At 42.6% G+C, this 20,041-nt stretch overlaps 1 protein-coding gene across 1 annotated transcript in view; it reads right to left on the bottom strand.

Annotated features, from left to right (window-relative positions):
* LAMA1 (laminin subunit alpha 1) overlaps positions 1–20,041 on the bottom strand; it is a 156,688-nt gene that overhangs the window by 39,133 nt on the left and 97,514 nt on the right. Inside the window, exons 34-46 of the mRNA XM_082418548.1 lie at positions 19,134–19,223; positions 17,493–17,604; positions 15,887–16,049; positions 11,212–11,422; positions 10,913–11,029; positions 10,633–10,796; positions 8,561–8,696; positions 7,963–8,056; positions 5,638–5,754; positions 3,241–3,423; positions 2,777–2,931; positions 1,161–1,304; positions 39–172 (exon numbers count right to left, since the gene is read on the bottom strand). Of these exons, the coding sequence (XP_082274674.1) occupies positions 39–172; positions 1,161–1,304; positions 2,777–2,931; positions 3,241–3,423; positions 5,638–5,754; positions 7,963–8,056; positions 8,561–8,696; positions 10,633–10,796; positions 10,913–11,029; positions 11,212–11,422; positions 15,887–16,049; positions 17,493–17,604; positions 19,134–19,223 (1,820 nt within the window). The remainder of the gene's footprint in view (positions 1–38; positions 173–1,160; positions 1,305–2,776; positions 2,932–3,240; positions 3,424–5,637; positions 5,755–7,962; positions 8,057–8,560; positions 8,697–10,632; positions 10,797–10,912; positions 11,030–11,211; positions 11,423–15,886; positions 16,050–17,492; positions 17,605–19,133; positions 19,224–20,041) is intronic.

Raw genomic sequence — 20,041 nt, forward strand, 5'->3', positions numbered from 1 at the left:
AAAAAAGTGAGATGCTCAGAGGGAACTTTCTCTGCTACCTGGTTACATAGATACTGTGCCATTTGCTGTCATCAATCGGGAAGTCTGGAAATTCCAAACGTGTGGACCCGGAGCCCAAATCCCAGAGGAAGGCCACTTTCCCTCGCCGCATCTCCACTGCCAGGAAATCAGCCTGGGGTGCAGGGCATGAGTTGGGATGAGTTCACATGCCAGACTGTGTGCATGACTACCAAAACACTTTAAAAGATGAGTTCTTACAGCATTTTCTCTATTTTTAAAAATTTTTTTAAAGTAGGAAACAAAAAAGATCGTCTTTTGTCTTTAAATGCTCCCCTCCCTGGAGCTGGAGCATGACCTGGAGTATTGGTACTGGAGATGGTGGCCACCGTTGGCCATCACCGCCCACCACCCTTGCCCAGTGTAGCCCTCCATGAAGCCTCCCATGAAGTTCTCCAAGAAAACTTGCTGGGGGTTACCAGCCTCTACCGGGGTCATGAAGGGAGTCATTGCACTTGTTTGTTTGCCCAGTCTGAGAAGGCAATGCATGAACGTGAGATGTACAGCAAGACAGGAGCCATGAAATCCTACATCACGGACTGACCTGTGCTTTGCACCTTGTATCTTAAGAAGACATTTCAGATGGCATTTGTGCTTGCTAATATTTTCTGCCCTAACATACCCAAGGGCTCTGACCTGTTCCCAAGGACACAGTCAAATGAATCAATAGTCTTCCACAGGGGACGCGCCCTCTGGGAACCCTGGGAATCTCGCTGGGTGGAAGAGCCTGGGGGGAAGCTTGACGATTCTGATATGCCCCTTGTGGTGCACGCCTCCACTCCTGGTAACAGCCGCCAAGGTCGACAGACCCAAAGCACAACTCCGTGGCTTCAGAGGTCACAGGAGACATTAAGAAAAGCTCAGTCCCACAGCTCACAGTTAAGATGGCAGAGGGAGGTACTTTTCATAAATGCCACTCTTCTCCTCACAGGCATTCAGTTCTATAGTTTGATTATTTTTAATCTAATGTTACCAGTTTAGCAAAAGATTAGTTCTCATAGAAGAATTAGTGATTTCACAAAGGCCCTATTCTTTTTTAACCAATTCAGAAAATACACTCTGTCCCTAAGAGACTCGGTGTTGCTTCTGCGGGTCATACTCACACTGGTGCTGCTCCCCAGGTAGAAGAGAAGGTTGTCAGGTTCGCTGGTCTTCACATTTAGTGTTAAGCTATTATAGTTGGTAGAAGAAATCTGAGGCTGGTAGGCCCGGATACAGTCTCTGTCTGCAGACACAGCAACTTTGATCTGTAGAAGGAAAAGGGAAGTGTCCCTAAGTGCCTAAAACTCATTTAGGGCCCCATAGTGGCAGCACGCCTGGAGTTGAACAGTGCTATTCTGTTCCAGATCGTCACTGCTAGTAGGTTTCCTCTCTGGATAGTGCACAATGCTTCATGTCTCATAAGGTGAAAATCAGATGATGCTGAAACTTATTTTATTCGGTAAAATATTTTAATATGGAAAAGTCAGTCAGGTTTTAAAAGGGAATTTTATGTTGGGAACTCTATCATGTGAGATTTAATTCCTTAAACAGAAGGAGCTTATCCAAATCACCTTGGAATCTTATAGCTGACACAGGACATTTGGTGATCATTTATGGAATAAATGGAGGGTTGATCTACTTATTCAGCAAATATTTATAGAGCAATTATTTTACTTACATATTTCTCTGATAAGTAATTACTTGCATATAATCCTTATATTAACCTTCAAGATTATAAGTTTATATTAACCAGAGCACTTGGAACCATCCAACGGGTTTACATTTATTTGGTGACTGGAACTAAAACAGATGGAAACCAGAGCTCTTGTAAACCTACAGCCCTTTTCCCAAAGTGAAGTCACTCAGGGATCAAAGAATCCAGAGCTCCTTTTTCTTGGCTAGAAACTTCAGGAAGATACTCTTTAGACCAGAGGTCACATCTATTGTCTATAGGTCCCCAGGAGCATGACAAATGATATTCTCTCAAGTCTTATTTCCCTGAAATGCCTCTCCTTGAGCGCACGGCCAATGCCATGTGCCGAGGACGGCCAGGAAACAGTCTCTCAAATTGTGTGTTTTATGCAGTTAGTGACCTGGATTTGTGCAGCATTCATGCAATTCAAGCTGTTTTGTCAGAATCACAGAGGTGAGGCCCACACTGTTGTCAGAATCACAGAGGTGAGGCCCACACTGTTGTCAGGATCACAGAGGTGAGGCCCACACTGTTGTCAGAATCACAGCGATGAGGCCCACACTGTTGTCAGAATCACAGAGGTGAGGCCCACACTGTATGAACGTTCTGAAGAGTACCTGGATTATGAGCACAAAGTTGGTAAAATGATGGAAATTGCACCATATGCAACCAATGAGACTTGGAGTCATGCTGACACTCAGACCTAATGTGTTCTGCACCATCTAGCTAATTGGTGCAGATCTATAAATCTAGGCCACGATGATAAATGTCCATGAGGACACAGAGATCTCTTTGCCAACAACATTCTGAAACACACCAAAAAAAGCAGGACTCAAAGAAAATGAGACTAATTAAATAGACTTAAATAGACTTAGGTAAATATATATAAGACAAGGCTTTAAATATACTTGGAGACAAGGCTGTGAGGAATCTGGGGTTACTGAGAGCTGGTTAGTAGAAAGCGTGACCGAAGGCCCTTTGCACAGGAGGCCTCTGGGACTTGCAATTCCAGAAGCCTCAGCTGCAGGGGTGCTGGGCACTCACAGACGCTGCTTGCTTCCGGGCCTGGCTGATCAGCAGTTTGATTTCTGATAGGTTTCTGCTCAGGTTCTCTTCTAACATCTTCAAAGGCTTCAGCCGATCAAATAAAAGGTTCGCTTGTGTTTCCACATCTTTGACTTTTCTTCCAGCTAACAAAGCTAAAATATGAGGTGGCGAGAAAGTTGGCAGGAGGGAGGAAACAAGAGAAATGAACTGGTCATTACTAATGCACTGGATAAACTAGAATATCCTAATAATCAAATCCTTGGCATTTTGGTAAATATATGAAAAATGCACCAGCACAAGGCGTCACCCAAGGCCCTTCTCTTTTTATAAGTGCAAATCCAGATGTTGGTGCATTTTTATTTTTTAGGACTGCTGTTTGTGAACAAGGCACCACTGTGCCCTTGGCAAACTCAAACGGCTCGACACAGACTTTCCTAATGGGAGGGGAGACCACGACCTACTGGTCACTGAGGAGTCACGGAGGAGTTTGTCTGTTTCTCGTAACGTGGCATTAACCCTGGACAGGTCACTGGACGTATTCAACAGCTTCTGGCCCAATCCCATGACGTTCTTTAGCGTGCTCATAGCGCTCTGATTTGCAGATGTGGCCAGCTCTTTGATTTTGGCGCCTTTGTCTCTGACACCTGAAATAAATTTATACGCAAGCATGCACTCTGGTGGTTAAACACAGAGAAAACCATAAAACCACAAAAATTGTAATTTTACAGAGACACATGTTACAGAATTTTTTGCTGGTTGTTGAACACAAAAGGGGGCTTCTGTTTTTAATGGCAATATTAAGGCTGCATATCATACGCTCTACTGCTTCCTTTTACAGATGAATGAAATATTTTTGATGACAACCCTCTGTACTGAAATATGATTTCAATACACAACGAGATGCCATGTGCTCAGTGTCTTACATATTAATAATCTAAACTTCTTTCTTTGGTCCCTTTCCTATCACTCCCTTCTCATGGTCATTAACGCCGTCTCCAAATCATTCTGCGTCTACATAAGAAGGTTTGGGAATTTAAATCTGTAGGTGACATGGAAGTATCCTAGGCTAGAGGAAGTGTACCTGCCCACAACATCAACTGGCTATTATTTCCATAACAGTGCAGTAAAAACTAAACAGTCACTAAAGATAAAGTGGAATTCAGTTATTCTAGAAAATCTGGTTGATGGTTTTTTTTTAAAGGCACTAGTATTCATTTTTAAAGTGTTTAATCACAAACGGGGCAAAGATTAACACTAGAAGAAGCTGGATGAAGGGTATGCAGGTGTTCTTTTTACTCTTCTTGCAACTTTTTGGCAAGTTGGAAATTGCTTCCAAATAAAAAGTTATTTTTGAGTGCTTGATCAACATACACCATGTATCCTTAAAAACAGATAAATAAGAGAAAAAGAAATTTCCATATCAGAAAATGTTCCATTGATTTAAGTCAGTCCAAAGCACCGCAAGTCCAGCTCCCCACAGTAACTTTCATGCTTATAAGATGAACCAGCAGACAGAAGAACTTTGGAGATGTTTGGCTATCTTATAGGACTTTTAAAATAATCTTATAAAGAAAAAAGAAAAGGTTGAAGGAGTGTAAAATAATCACCACAGCACAACTCGCCTGTGTTATACTTTTAAAAAGTTATCCTATTTAAAATTTTAATGAACACTGCATTTCCAAACCATCAATATTAAAGTGATCTATTTTATAGAACTACCATACGACCCAGCAATCCCACTACTGGGCATATACCCTGAGAAAACCATAATTCAAAAAGAGTCATGTACCAAAACGTTCACTGCAGCTCTATTTACAATAGCCAGGACATGGAAGCAACCTAAGTGTCCATCATCGGATGAATGGATAAAGAAGATGTGGCACATATATACAATGGAATATTACTCAGCCATAAAAAGAAATGAAATGGAGTTATTTGTAGTGAGGTGGATGGAGTTAGAGTCTGTCATACAGAGTGAAGTAAGTCAGAAAGAGAAAAACAAATACAGTATGCTAACACATATATATGGAATCTAAGGAAAAAAAAAAAAAAGGTCATGAAGAACCTAGTGGCAAGATGGGAATAAAGACACAGACCTACTAGAGAATGGACTTGAGGATACGGGGAGGGGGAAGGGTAAGATGTGACAAAGAGAGAGAGTGGCATGGACATATATACACTACCAAACGTAAAATAGATAACTAGTGGGAAGCAACCGCATAGCACAGGGAGATCAGCTCTGTGCTTTGTGACCACCTAGAGGTGTGGGGTGGGGAGGGCGGGAGGGAGGGAGATGCAAGAGGGAAGAGATATGGGGACATATGTATATGTATAACTGATTCACTTTGTTATAAAGCAGAAACTAACACACCATTGTAAAGCAATTATACTCCAATAAAGACGTTAAAAAAAAAAAAGTGATCTATTTTAGAATGCTTATCGCCTCACAAAGGAAGATTTCTTTAATTTCCAAGCAAGAATTCTCTAATTTCCCACATTTGTAATGAATCTAGCATTTTCCCCTAAAGCAGGAACATTCCAGCTTCTTTACTTCCTGGCTTCTTTGAATGGCCCTTCTTTCATCTCAGGCCCATTTTAAAAGTAAGCAATTAACACGGTAGCATAAAGAATCTAAGGCTTTTGTTTTTCAGGTATAATTCTACTACTTCAATGCAGGTGTTCTGATGTTATAAAAAACATAGCGATCTTCACTTCCAAACCATATTCCTCTATGGATCTTGGCCTCATTTCGGGTGAGGGGTCTCCATCAGACTTGAGGCAGGTCTTCCTCATGCTCATGTGTAAGGGTTTTGCAGCGAGAAGATAATAATTAAATCAAGAACCCCCTTTCCACTTACCTTCAGGAATTGCTCTAAGTATCAAGAGTGATTCATTGGTCTGCTTAGTAATTTTATCAGCATTCTCTTGAAATCTCTTTGCAGTATTTTTCAATTCACTCAGTTCCAACGCGATACCTATTCAAAGGGGAAAAAGTGTTCCCTTTTAGGCTAGTCCTAAAATGTTGCCTAGATGAGAGTTTTATCATTCCTGACCCATCTATAAAATCAGCAGCTTTCTACAGAGACCCCAAGTATTGAAAGTTTTTCCAGCAAGACTTAGCACCACTCATTATAAAAATTGTGTGTTTTGGGGCTTACTTGATCATTTTTTCTACTTTGTTTCCCTTCTCACTAATATTTCTTCCTCAATTCATGCCCAATTTAATTAGAGCTCTAGGGTGAAAAACTGTGTTTAAGTCACTCACTCTTAATCAGACTTACTAACTTCCTATCCATACCCAAATCTTGGCCACCTTTGTCCCCTAGGTTGTAAGACCCCAAACACGGGCTCCTGCTCTGGAATCTTCTTCTCAGTCCCCCACCTGCTTCTCAGCCAGGGTCCCTCCCCTACTTTCCTGCTCCCTTCTAACCACCCAATAGGCACTCAACTCATCCTCCTTCATGTTTGATCAAAGCTGTTGGATCAAAGCTTTTACTTTTAAAATTGCTGTTCATAATACACAATCACATTTGGATTCTGAACGCCTGGTTAAAAAATAAATTATTGATAAAATCCATGATGAACATGATGGTTCTGCGTAGTTTTAATTGCCAGAAAGTTCACTATTTTGTGGCCTACAAAATACCTTTAGTTATGTAAACTAAAGCTACCGCCCATCAACAGTGATGCTAGAGTTTGTGTTTAAAGCTTTATGGGGGGCTTCCCTGGTGGCGCAGTGGTTGAGCATCTGCCTGCCGATGCGGGGGACACGGGTTCGGGCCCTGGTCCGGGAGGATCCCACATGCTGTGGAGCAACTGGGCCCGTGAGCCACAACTACTGAGCCTGCGCGTCTGGAGCCTGTGCTCCGCAACAACAGAGGCCACGATAGTTGAGAGGCCCGCGCACTGCGATGAAGAGTGGCCCTCGCTTGCCGCAACTGGAGAGAGCCCTCGCACAGAAACGAAGACCCAACACAGCCAAAAATAAATAAATAAATAAATAATAATTAAAAATGAATATCTGCTTAAAAAAAAAAAAGCTTTATGATCGAGAATTAGGGACTTTTTATATTGTGAGATGAACATAAATTCTAAATTGTGCCACTCACAGAGAAACAAAAAATATGCACCTATCCAAGCCCTTGGCTCAGACAGCTGTGGAAGGGTCCAGGACTGGACATGGAAGTAGTCTAAGGGGTATGAGCCTTGTTTATGGCCCACTATTTACTCCCATAGGAAAAGACAATATTTTTGTTGTATTAGAGTATATTAAGGTGATAGGTACACTATACGTTATATTTATTTATTTATTTATTTATTTTGGGCTGCATTGGGTCTTCGTTTCTGTGCGAGGGCTTTCTCTAGTTGCGGCAAGCGGGCGCCACTCTTCATCGCGGTGCGCAGGCCTCTCACTATCGCAGCCTCTCTTGTTGCGGAGCACAGGCTTCAGACGCGCAGGCTCAGTAGTTGTGGCTCACGGGCCTAGTTGCTCCGCGGCACGTGGGATCTTCCCAGACCAGGGCTCGAACCCGTGTCCCCTGCATTAACAGGCGGATTCTTAACCACTGCGCCACCAGGGAAGACCCACTGTACGTTATAAAACTTGTATGTTTCTCTTACACAACAGATTCCTCTGCCATTTTGTGTTATGCTTATTGGATAACTCTTACATATGCCAAAACTGCTTACTGAAACTCTTGGGAAAAATGAAACTGCATAGGTCTTTTTTTAAATAGATAAATCAATAATGATTTAATTCAGTAATTATTTAATACGAACCTACCACGAGTCTAACATTACGTTAGCCCTATGAGGAAGACACAAGAGGAATCAAACATAATACATCTCTTCAAGAGACTGTGAAACCCTGAGAGATGAATAGAGAAGCACATGAAATCACAGGTAACCTGACAAACGCTATGAAGAACTAAAGCAGCGAGTAGAGGTTTTGGTTCTCACGGAAGGCTTATCGAGTCTACGGAAGACTGGAGGAGACTGCACATTAAATGATATCACTAAAATAAAAATTACATGATATGTCTATGATAGGAAACTGGAATATTATTGTGACAAAGAAATGTTAAGCTTCAAATTGCTCCAGGAAAGATGAATGTTCTGGAAGTATGTTCAGAGATGTGCCCACAATCACTCCAATATCAACACAGTCCAAGCTGGAAACTGACCTCCATGCTTTCTGCTCAGGCTATTGCCTTCTTTTAGAAATTCAGCACTGCGCTGGACAGCCGCTTTCCCATTAGAAACAAGAGATTCTGAGGCCTGTAAAACAGAACAATTTAAACATAGCAACTGGAGGGCAGGGCGGAGGTGGAGAAAGCAACTCCATTCTATCAGAATAGCCTCCAGTGTAGTTCCAAACAAGGAAGTCAGCCAGATAACAGGCAGGGACAATTTAAACTGTCCTATCTTATGTTTAATATATGTTCTAATTTGTGGCTGAAGAGAAAGAACACAGCCATTTTTAAATCTATAAACACGAAAACCAGCCGTTAAATGAAGATCTTCACCATGGGTAAGAAAAGCTGTCTCAAGTGGATATCAAGTAGCATTATCATTTTTGTTCTAAGAATTATTTATGACTTAGGAAATGAAAACTTACATCACATGATGACAGAAGCCTTAAACAGATCCCACCAGAAAAGAATGTTGCCAAGCATAAATTTAAGCCAGTGCATCTCTGCTCAAGCACCTCAGGGAAGGATCGCTGCCCCACGGTGCCCAGAAAAGGAAGGCACACACGGAAGCCCCCAGGGCATTTCTTACCACGCTCGCCTTGCTCCCAGTCCTGAGAGCATCTTTCACCAACTTCTCTGATTCTTCAATCAGGCTCCGGATGTTGGAATGGACATGGGTTGCACTGGTCGCATTTAGGGACACATGACTAACATTTCCAAGGCCACTGTGAAATCAACATATTTAGAGATGTTATGATCAACTAAACTGAACTACCCCACTATTCTTAAAAGCCTTCCAGTTTCTTCCCCCTTAGAGAATTATCATCAACAAGGAAGACAGGATTTCATGTCAACATGTAGATTCCCCTCTAACTCCAAAAGTAATCTTAAGAAGTGATAACACTAAGAACTGCTGTTTAATTAACACCCAAAGAAGAGATGACTGCTGTGTCCCATCTTTTAAACCATCCATTCTTTGATCTCTGTTCAAACCCCCTGCGTGTGTCTGGGGTGCCACTGCATGTTTGCATTGGTTGTAATCTCTCCTGCTACGGCACGTGTTAATTTAAAAAAAAAAAAAAAAGCTTTCCTAAGCATATATGAGGATGCTGAATCTTATTCTTCAAATAGTATAGACCAATTTGAGGAAATTCACTAGGGGTTTTGGAGGAGCATCAGATAATATTTCAATCATCTGAACTTTACTCTTGTAAGTGGGCAAATCACTCAAGAAGTTGCCAGCTGGTAATGGTGCAATTTCATCCAGCTCACTCTAGCTTCAAAATGAAATCTGACAATTGACACATCTTTGCCTGCTGAGTAACCTACTTCATTTTCTTCCCGAGGTTATTGAGTTGGGTGACTCCCAAACCAGACACCAGCAGTTATTACTTGTTACTACTTCACTGGCAAAATTCAGTGACTTATAAATAAAAGCTAATAATGTTATTTAACTTTACGTATCACACCAAATTGCTTTTACTACTCATACTAAGTAATAAAGATTTTGTTGTAGCTATGCCTGTAGTCAGAACATTCTTTTCTCTTTTGGGAAACAATGAAAGATGAGGAAAGGAGAAGAACTGAGTATGTAATTCCATTTTCTGATTCCGATGGCAGACATAGGCGGTAGTGCTCAATGCAGCACATAATTTAAGCAATAGTCTATGTTATTCAATACATCGTTTTCAGTCGCTTTCACTGTGTGAGCTAATCTTTTATGGCAGCATTCCTCAAACTGGAAAAATATTTAATTTTCTCCTTCCACAAAACACACCCAACACACAGAAACACACATATTCCAGTGTGTCCAGACTTTTTCCACTCATAATTTATAACAGATTCTAAAGAAATAAATGTACCAACTAACAATATTGTGTAAATCACTGATAAGGCCTAAAACCCAGATTCCCTCATTTGCTGCACATTAGGTCACCTGAGTATCTTAAAAAAAAGGAAAAGTACAGCTCACATCCCACAGTCTTCGGGGGATGGGAGAGAGGCAAGTGGACACAGACATCAGTATTTTAAAGTTCCCCAGGGTATTGCTGCAACAATTTGGGAACCACTGGCCCAAAGCTGTGCTTCTCATTTAAAGGTATTTTTAACAAGCTGAGGATATATTTGACAAATATCCAAAAATATATGTTAAAATTATGATAGTACAATGGTAGACCTTCAGGTAGTAGAAAGTAATGGAGATGGTATCTTTCAGGAGTTGGAAAATAGACTCCCAACACTTCTAATGGTCCAGGACGGGCAACCACAACCTGCATCCACGCATAAAGCCCGCCGGATCACAAGGTCCAAGAAGACAAGATGTATAAATAAATCAATATCTGGTTCTGTCCATATGCAACCTAACAATAAAGTCCTGAGCACCAGGTAGATACATAAGGCCTCGATGGCTTGATATCAGAGCACAATATTTGTTTTCATTCCTATCTGGTTCAGTTTGGATTTTTCCATCATACAGTCCTGCTGATGGTCAACCACGTTACCAGACATGGGAGAAAGTCCTCCTTGCCATGGAAATAAAAGAGAAGTCTTCATTTTTAGACAAAAAAAGAATTTAACTCAACACGGTGATCAAAATAGCCATGCTTATCCTCTCTGATCCACAGATCACAACCTGAGAATTCCTGCAACGTGTGGTCTCACCTGTCCAGAGCACCTGCCAGTCTCTGGAGCTCAGTGGCATGGTCCTCCGCTCTGTAGACAAGGTCCAGTGCTCTTCTTTTGGACATCTGCACGACCAGGTCATCTACATGGTGCCTGATTTTGGCAGTCCACAGAAGCAGCTTATCCCGGTGATGCTCTAACTGCTACATAGAGAAATCGACATTGTGACTACATGTGCAACTATTTAACAATGTATCTGAGACGTGGGAAGATTCTCTGGAAACTTTGGGTATTGCAGCTGTGCTGAGTTGGGACTTACTGCTAGAGCCTTTCCTGAAGCATTTGCAGGTGCAGCGGCAGCATCAAGCAGCCCTCTTCCTTCGGCGATTAGCACTGACGTCAAGTTTTGTTCTTCTTGAACACGCAGCTTTTTATCCTGTAGCAAAAATCACCTCTAAGGATGCTTCATAAAAGCAAGTCAGCTTCTGAACCTCGGTGCCTGACACTATGTGCTGAAGTTAGCCTTCGGGGCTCATTTTTTAAGAAGCTAAGACTGGTATCGTTTACATGGGAGAATTGGGTACCAGCTCTAATGGGGAGAGAGCTGGTGAGACTCACGTTGAACTCTCGCAGGTTGGCCCTGACGATGAGCAGCAGACGACCGCTTTCCTGGGTCTTCCTCTCTGCTTCCCTCAGGAGCTCTTCTGCGGCCTGCACTTTACTGTTGTGTGTTGAAAGGAGGCTGCTTGCTGCTTCTTTCAATACCTCCAACTCTTCCTGTGGTTTCTGGTAATTTTTCTGAATTTGTGACAATAAATCTTCAGCAGCCCTGGGAAAATAATAGACGGTTCACATGGTAAGAAATGAACAACAAAATTCATATCATTGAAATGATAGTGGAAGAAACTTTTTTTTTACACAGCAGGTTCTTATTAGTTATCCATTTTATACATATTCGTGTATATATGTGGATCCCAATCTCCCAATTCATCCCACCACCACTCCCCCCGACCCCGATAGTGGAAGAAACTTTTACATAATCGTTCTGAGTTTCTTTGTGACGTCCTAAGTGGTACCTCGTAATCTCTTAAAAAGGGAAACAGTTTTTCTAAGACAGCTATTAGTATGGAAGATTTACACTTTATCCTTAATAAACTCTCCTTATTCACAAACGTACTAACATATTTTAGTAATGGAATTAAAAGAAACCATCTCAGTGAATCTTGATTCAGAAAATTGGGACCATAGTCTGTGAATGACGGCAACTGAAATCTTTCATTATAATATGGCCAGAAATTGAAAAAAGGAGACTCTTCAGTGATTTGCTCTCAAGTTACCAGTGTATTTATACAATATAAAGGTTTTTCTGCAGCTAGTTAAAAAACAGATTTTATAAAAACTTTCAAATCCAAATTGCCATAAAGATATAATTTGTACCATTGATAAAAGCAAGCTTTAGGAAATTGAAAGACATTTTCCCCTATTCTTTTATAAATTGCTATTTCAATCAGATTTAAACTTAAAGCTCTATAGAATGATACAATTTTCCTACTACAGAACTTTGCAGTGGTTGAATATATCCCATTAACTTCTTGCTTCAATTTGTCAGAAGAACTTTGAAAAATTTCATGGAAAATGCCTTGTAAATCACCCTTAGCTTTCACAGATTATCAGATCGCTGGGCTAAACACCACAAAAAAACATTTTCCAAAGATACATATTTGAACTCTGACATCATTAGAGCATTGTCAGGAATTATTTGAACATTCTTATGATTTTTAATGATTATAAAAATGATAGCAAGATGTTGCATTATGATACAGGCAACAAGAACTAAAAAAAGCACATGGGAAACACACAAATAAATCCAATATATTCCTAACGTCTGGCCATGAATCTGTCAATTCATATTGTTAAAGAAGGTATCTCTCTAAGAAATTTAAATATAGAGGTCAAATTTTCATCTATGAAATGAATTTACCACCTAAACTGTGATCAGATGAAATGATATAGTCAGCAGTGACTTGAAAGACTAAAAAGAAAAAACACAAAAACCCTCAGCACTCTTCCTTAGCTTCTTCCTGTAAAATTTATTTAGTTAACACAGTAAAACAGTGTTTCTCAAACTGCGTTTCTCCACAACACTAGTGCCGTGAACAGGTAAGCAAGTTCCATGAGAAAGGGTTGTGTGGTGCAGTACATTTAGCTGTGTTCTCCAGGCTCCTTTTGGAGATCCATGAAACATCAGCCTGAAGACTTGTAGTAAAGACCTTGTCTCTCCTTAAGACACTGCATTTCCCAAATTATCTGGGCACAGGACACATTTCTTTAGTGAAATATCTTTTGATAGGTCCAGGGACACCTGCGTGGAAAACAGTTGGGAAACACAGCTGCAAAGGATAATTTATAGGGTGTAGTAAAGGGAAAGGTAGCAGGCCAGAGTTGGCTACCCTTAGAAAGGCCTGCTTGCCAGGCTGGCCCTCGGCTGGCGTCTGCAAGTGCTCCCGCTATCCCCTGACTGATAAGGGTGGCTCACTGCCTCGACTATTTGTGCAAACAACGTGGTTTAGGCTGAACACCTGCTTCCCTCCTGGGAGTCTGGAATGTGGGTATGTGCTGGGCAGAGGGAGCCTATGGGACCAGCCCCCACTGAAAACCTCGGATGCTGAACTCTATGGGCTTCCCTGGGCATCACACACAAGCTGCTGCATTTTCATTGCTGGGGGGAGAGTGTGCTCCGTGGTCCCTCCTGGGATGGAGAGAGTGTAGGGAGCCCGCACGGACTCCTGCCAGCTCCCCTGCATCTTCCTCGGGACCCAGCGGTGCATCCTTAATGCGCCGCTCTAGGAAATCTCAGCCCTGAGTCACGGGAGTCCTGGTGAAACTCTGAGTGTGGAGGTGGCCTTGGGGACCCTGACACACGCACGATAAGCAACGAGGTTGTGTGCTAAGTACTCTCACTTACAGGACTGCCATACTTCAGCATAAATTATCAACCTTCTAAGAATTATAATAAAAAGGATGAGAAATAATTCCTAAAATAATCAATGAAAGTTGAAATGACTTAAGTACAGGGATTATCTATGGAAGAAAGTGGAGGCCTGACAATGCATTTAAAAATCTTTTTTAAATAAAAGGTCTCAGTAGTGATAATTTAACTTACAAATTAAAGAGAGAGATCAAGAATCTTATTAATAACTTTATTCCAAATAGAAATAGAAGAGCTACAATGACAGAGAAAGGGTGACAGGAGGAGGGCCTAGTGGGGACGAGGGTCAGGGGGCACAGGTGGGGAGAGGGCCCCCTGCCTTCTCCCATTCCTCTCAACTGCTACTCAGAAAGTCAACTTTTCCCAGTTGGACTTTGAGCTCCTAGTGGGCAAAAAGGCGTTATTGTTCTCATTTGTGTCCCCAAGTCCTAGCACAATGAGGGCCACCTGTGGGCTCAATCCACTTTATTGACCGAATGACATGACCATGGAAGGTACTGGGGCGGGGAGGACCCCTGCAAAATGACTCCTGGGATCTGCAGGGATTCCCCATCCGAGGGAAAGATGTGCAGCCGGGGGAGAGAATGAGTGAGATGACCGACCACGCGTGGCACTGGGAGGACCTTGAGCCTAGGATGAGCTGGAGCCGGGTGGATGGGGGGAGATGGTGAGTGAAGAGGGAGGCTGGAGTGAATACGTGATGTTTACATGCGGTCCAGGAGGCAGCGGGGAGCTGAGGGGGGTGGGGAGAGAGCAGGGTGCCCTGGGGTGGCTGCCTCAGCTGCAGGCGGGTCCTGGGACCACCCGCATGGGGGTATGAGCCTTTCCCCGTGGGGGTCCCCGCACCATGCATCCAGTGAAGGGAGGATGCAGGGGAGGGGCTGGGTCAGGGACAGGTGATTATAATCTAGTGTAGGTGCACAGCCATGGTCTCTGAGCTGACCATCGAAGTTCCACCCACCCATCTTCTATGGACTGGGTCTAAAATGGTACTTCCTGTTGTTTTGGGCTGGAAAATAACGGGGCTTAATGTCAGACAGATTTAGGTGTGTAGCCAGATTTCATATTGTCCTGCACGTGGGGCAAGTTACTACTATTCTCTGGGCCTCAGTTTCTCCAGCTGGATATTTCCCAGCTAACAAGGTGGCGGGGATGGGCACCTGCGGTCCATGAGGGGTGAAGTCCACACGGCCCAGCACAGAAGAGGTGCTCCGTAGACGGCAGCCCTTCCCCATCCCCTGGGCCCTCGCCCACTTCTGAGCTCCCCTGGACCAGTCCGTAGTCCCCTCAGGGCCCTTCTTGGGCCCTAACAAATGTTCTAGTAATTAGATTACTAGTCCCGTCTCCAAATCCCACGCCACAGTAAGTTCCTCCTTTTGTTTCTCACAGAACAAATTAACAACAATGTCAAAAATCCCATTCAGTGATGAAGAAAGATGTAAGCTCAGCTCTCCCGTGTGCTGCCGGTAGAAGTGGATGTTGTTTTTAAAAGGCTTTTAGAAAATAATTTGGCAATGCAAGTCGGGAATCCTCAAAATGCAAACTCTTTGGCTAAATGATTTCATTCCTTAACATGTACCCTGATAAGATAATAATGTGAAATACAGAAAAAGATTCTTATCTAAGTTGTCCATTACAACATTCTTTAAAATAGCAAAATATATTAAAAATAGTTTAAACATCTCACTATAGAGACTGGAGTTTTGATGGAGTATTATGTGACTAAACCAGTACTTAAGACATTTATCACAACCCGGCAGAGAGACAGCTTTGCTATTATATCAAGTAATTACTGTGTGAAAATACTAAGAAAAAAGCCTGAAAGCAAATTACAAGCTCCTAGTGACCATGTCTAACAATTCTTTGTGATCTGTCATTTCACATCATGGGTTTTGATGACAGTGTGCGTAACTGAGCTAAATTAATCTGGCATGATGTCAATCTGTCCTAGAGTTCACAGCTTCAGTGGTAGCCACTGCCTGTGTCTGCTTCCATGAGAGTTTACAGCATTATACTTAATCTTCAATAAAGACAGTATCATGAGGTTCTTTTTGTCCACACTAAGTAGAAATGCTGTTTCAGGGTCACAGAGAAAAACCGAACCTATGACGTAATAGCAAAGATAGAAATTCTGCTGATCACACTTTTCTCTTGTGGAGGGGCCAGCACCCAGCTCTTCCCCTATGACCTTCTGCCCCACTGAGAGCTTTCTTTCCTTCTCCTCCTCCACTTGCCTCCTTCCCCCTCAGCTTTCAAGTTCCTACCTCTAATTGGTTGTGTCACAAATGGTATTCAGGCACTTACTTGAGTTCAAGGGTGGCATTTTGGTGCAACTGCAGGAAATTCCTTTTCTGAATGATTTCCAGCAATGAAGTAATGTTCTTTTGCATATTCTGAAGAGTAGAACTGGGTAACTGGACATCTTCATCCAAGGTCTGATTTAGAGTTGCTGCCCTTTCGATGATTTCTACGGAGAAAATTTATCAATCATTGAATAAGTCTCTCAAAAATGGACAGTACTAAAATGGAAAAACTTAGAACCTTCTCCAGTAAGGCCTGCTCTGCTCACCTAAACTGGGTTGAACCTCTAGCCGGGCCAGGTCAGCCCATATATCCCAATGCACTCTGGACATCCTCTGTCAAAACACTCATGGACTTGGGATTACTGGTTTATTTCATGTCTGCTTCCCCAGTACCCATAAACTCTGTAAGGGCAGGGGCTGTGGCTACCATGCTCACGGCAGCATTCCCTGCCCCTGGCACGAACATTTGCATGTAGAAGCACTCAGTAATATTTACTGCAGGAACAAACCACCAATACTTGATATTAAAAAACATGTCATTTGTTCTAATAATATCCTTACCTTTTGCCCTATAAAGTCTGATTCGTATTGGAGTCTATACTTTTTATGCCCTTACACCATAATCCAAAATGAAAAGCCAGAATTTCTGGTAGCCAAAAAACTGACAATAGCATTCTAAAAGCCAGATCAGATGGGACATCCCAGTTGAGTAGGGAGTAAATTACTCTGATATTAGGACATACTTTGGGACCACACTGAAGCTCCAAATCCCATCAACTCCTATTCTGGGCAGAGAGATGGTGTTGAGAGTTTAGCTAAGCTACTCTGTGGTATTGCTGCCTCTGTGTCCATTTCATTCAGCTAAGCGGCCTGCAGGGACCTTAAACTAACACTGGCCCCTCATGCAAGCATATGTCCTAGACGCAGCCGCAGAGGCAAAGCAAATGTAAGTTCTGGATATGACTTCCCCCATGGCCCTAGTGATCGACAGTCTTCCTGTCTCCCAGCACCTTCCCCTTACATGCCCCGTAGATAAGGTCCCCGGGGACTTACCAAAACCCTGCTCTTTGGCTTTGGATTGGCCAATCTGGCCTTAGCCCAGGAACCCCAAAGCACTCCACGCACAAACCCTAATAAAGGCCTGCGCTCCAGGTCCTGTCTCCCTCTCTCTGCCTGCACCCTGCCTTGACCACCTCGTGTGGCCCCTTGAGGTGGGCTGGCTACTTCCTCAGGCTGGACCCCCCCTGAGTAATCAACTGCTCTATCTCATCTTCTCTCGTGGTCTGTTGTTGGACCTCGGCTCACCCCTCGGCAAATGTGCTCCGTTTAACAAGTGTTCATTTGACAAATTCATAATGGATGGGGAGGCACCATATTTACTTGATACTAAGGACCGAAGGGTACGGCATAATGTGCAAAAGAAAAAAGGAAACACCCATTTTTTAAAAGATAAAACTCTCAATGAAAGACAACGATGTGGACACAGGGAAGGCTCCAGGTGTCCAGTCTAGGAGTCTAGCACATGGTTACTCATGTGCTGAGTGAAGCGAATAAGCTTTTCCTACCAAGGAAGCCAGACCCGCCAGACGAGGCTCCGAGGACACTACCTTGGATGTCTGCCTGCAGCTTCTCAGTAAACGTCAGGAGGTCGCGACTCTTGTCGAGGATTCTTTCGGTGGCCCTGGTCACGTGCTGGCTCCGTGTTAACACTCTGTCCAGCTGATGGAAAATGAAGGCCTCAGTTTAGTTTGACTTTGAATACAATGCGAACTTCGGCACTCCAGATGTTGTCTCTTTTAAGCAACAAAACATATTCTAGAACACAGAGTGAAGATGTACACCATCACCTACGCTAAGGTCAACAGTTGGGGTGGAAGTTGACTAGGTCGTTCATGAACTGATTTACTGCTCACTCTGTGTGAGAAAAGATGGTCTATTTTTTTAAAGGCAACCTAATTGGCCATGAAGCCACAGACTCCCCCAATGTCTCCATTGTGAAGACCTCATGTCCACTTTAGGACCCAAATATGCAGAACCTAGCAAGTAAAATCTTATTAATTTCTATTGACCGTGAGAACTTAGTCAAGGAGTTAAGACATAGAGTTAGGCAAACGGGCCTGCTTCTGCCAGGCTGGAGACCTGGTACTCAACACCCCCCCAGCCTCACCAGTAACCTGGAGTCATAATAACACTGCCTCACAGGACTTCATGATGATTAAGTGGGATGATGTCGGCAGTCCAGGGGCTGAGGGCTACTCTCAGCGGTTATTTTTATTAGGAATGTTCTAATTTGTGAAAAGGAAGGTTTCACAAATTACAAACGTAATTTCCAGGAATGTAAGGGAACTCAGAATGGTTCTAAAAGTGTTTTCTAGTCAAAATCCAAAGAGAATCTTCTTTAATGGATAGAAAGAATTTACTTTCATCAGCTTATCACTTCCTACCAAATGTTTGCTTGCTGAGGTACTTTAAAGCCCACACATAAACCCTTAAACTCTTCCCAAATCATCATTAATTCTAAATTAACAGGAGCCAGGCTAATACATTTTAGGGTGCACGATTGTATACGTGTGTGGATGTTGAGAGACAGAGACAAGCTACATATATACACAGATACACATATCAACGTGCATACATGCATATCTATGTGTGTGTGTGTGCGCACACACACACACACAAAATCCATGAGTGAAAATTATAAATTTAGCAATAGGCCTCCCTCACCATCTGCAAATGAGCAGATTCTTTTTTGGCCACTAGAAACCATTCATCTGGCATGGGCTAAACAGAATAAATAACCCCCTGCTGACATCAAAGTCCACAAATCAGAAGCACAGGGCTGAAGCCCGAGTGTTGCCGACACCACACAAGGAGCTGCGCTGGTGCTGGGGGCAGGGGTGGGGACCTCCGTTCTCACCATGTGCAGTGAATCCAGGACAGGGAAGAAGCCCCATCTTTTCATGCCGCCCACCCCTGGTTCACAGGAGGAAATGAGAGGTGATGGTGAAGTGGCAGCCCGACTCCTCCCTCAGCGGCCAGGACAGCAGAAACTAAATCAGGAGCCTCTTCCCACTAAAGCACAGAAGCTGGCAGCATCAGAACCAATTTGAACACAAAGTAGCTGGAGCACAGCTCCTGGGAGGAAGAGGCTGCCCAGATCTGATCAGAACCTTCCAGGCAGCCCCCGGCAAGGGCTCACAAGGGCTGGGGTGGGTGGGAGGAGCGGGCCCTTTAAGTGAAGAACTGACCTTCCTTTGCAGGTGTTCTGTTTGTTCTGAGATACCTTCAAGTTGAATCTTTGCCAGTTCTTTCTGTATATTTTCTTTTAATAAAGAGTCCTAAAAGAATGAAGAAAACAAATTATAACGCTTCAAAATAAATCTTCTGGTTCTTAACTAACAATCACCTGTTATTACCTTTTTTGTTCATAGAAAGAAATTCTCCTTTTCTTGAAATTGCATTAAAAAATAAAATGAATCACATTCACTTAAGTTTTGACTTCCGCAACATGGTTCCATACTGCCATCTTTCGTTTGTATTTCCTATGTAGATATGAATTTAAAGTCTGGTGGGTTATGCAGAACTGACACTGCTGCAATTCCTGGGTGAGTCTGGCCGAACTTCAACAGTAGAGTCACATAAATTTTAACTATAATTGCTAACACCTCAAAAAACGCTTACTAAGCTAAAATACAAAAGTATTAAGTAAAGAAAAGCCTTTATAATTACTAACAACTAGGTGCTTAATTTATGCCAACATTCTTCTAATTTCTTTACTTGTATGACTTTATTCAAACCTTATAACAACACTTGAAGGGGCTAGATTATTGTTTACGGTCAAGACAGTTATCAACTTGCCCAAGTCGCAGTGTAGGTCAACAGTGAAAACAAGAAAAAGTGAAGGGTTTACAACCTTAAACTCCTGAGAACTTTACATAAACATAAAAAGTCATTTAAGGGAATTAACAAGGTGGTTTAAATGAGGGAAAATCACTCAAAAAGAGTTAAAGTTGAAATCAAGTGTTTATCTCACGTGGTAAAAAGAAATATAGTTGTACTGCTGGAGCCCAAACTGACAGAGGTAGTACGTACTGACCGTGTCTATAGTGAGTGGAAAAAAAACTTAAACATTTCTTTCCTTCCCTTTTTTTCTTAT

This window comes from Balaenoptera physalus (genome assembly GCF_965194825.1).
Source record: "Balaenoptera physalus genome assembly, chromosome: 12".
NCBI classification, from domain to species: Eukaryota; Metazoa; Chordata; class Mammalia; order Artiodactyla; family Balaenopteridae; genus Balaenoptera; species Balaenoptera physalus.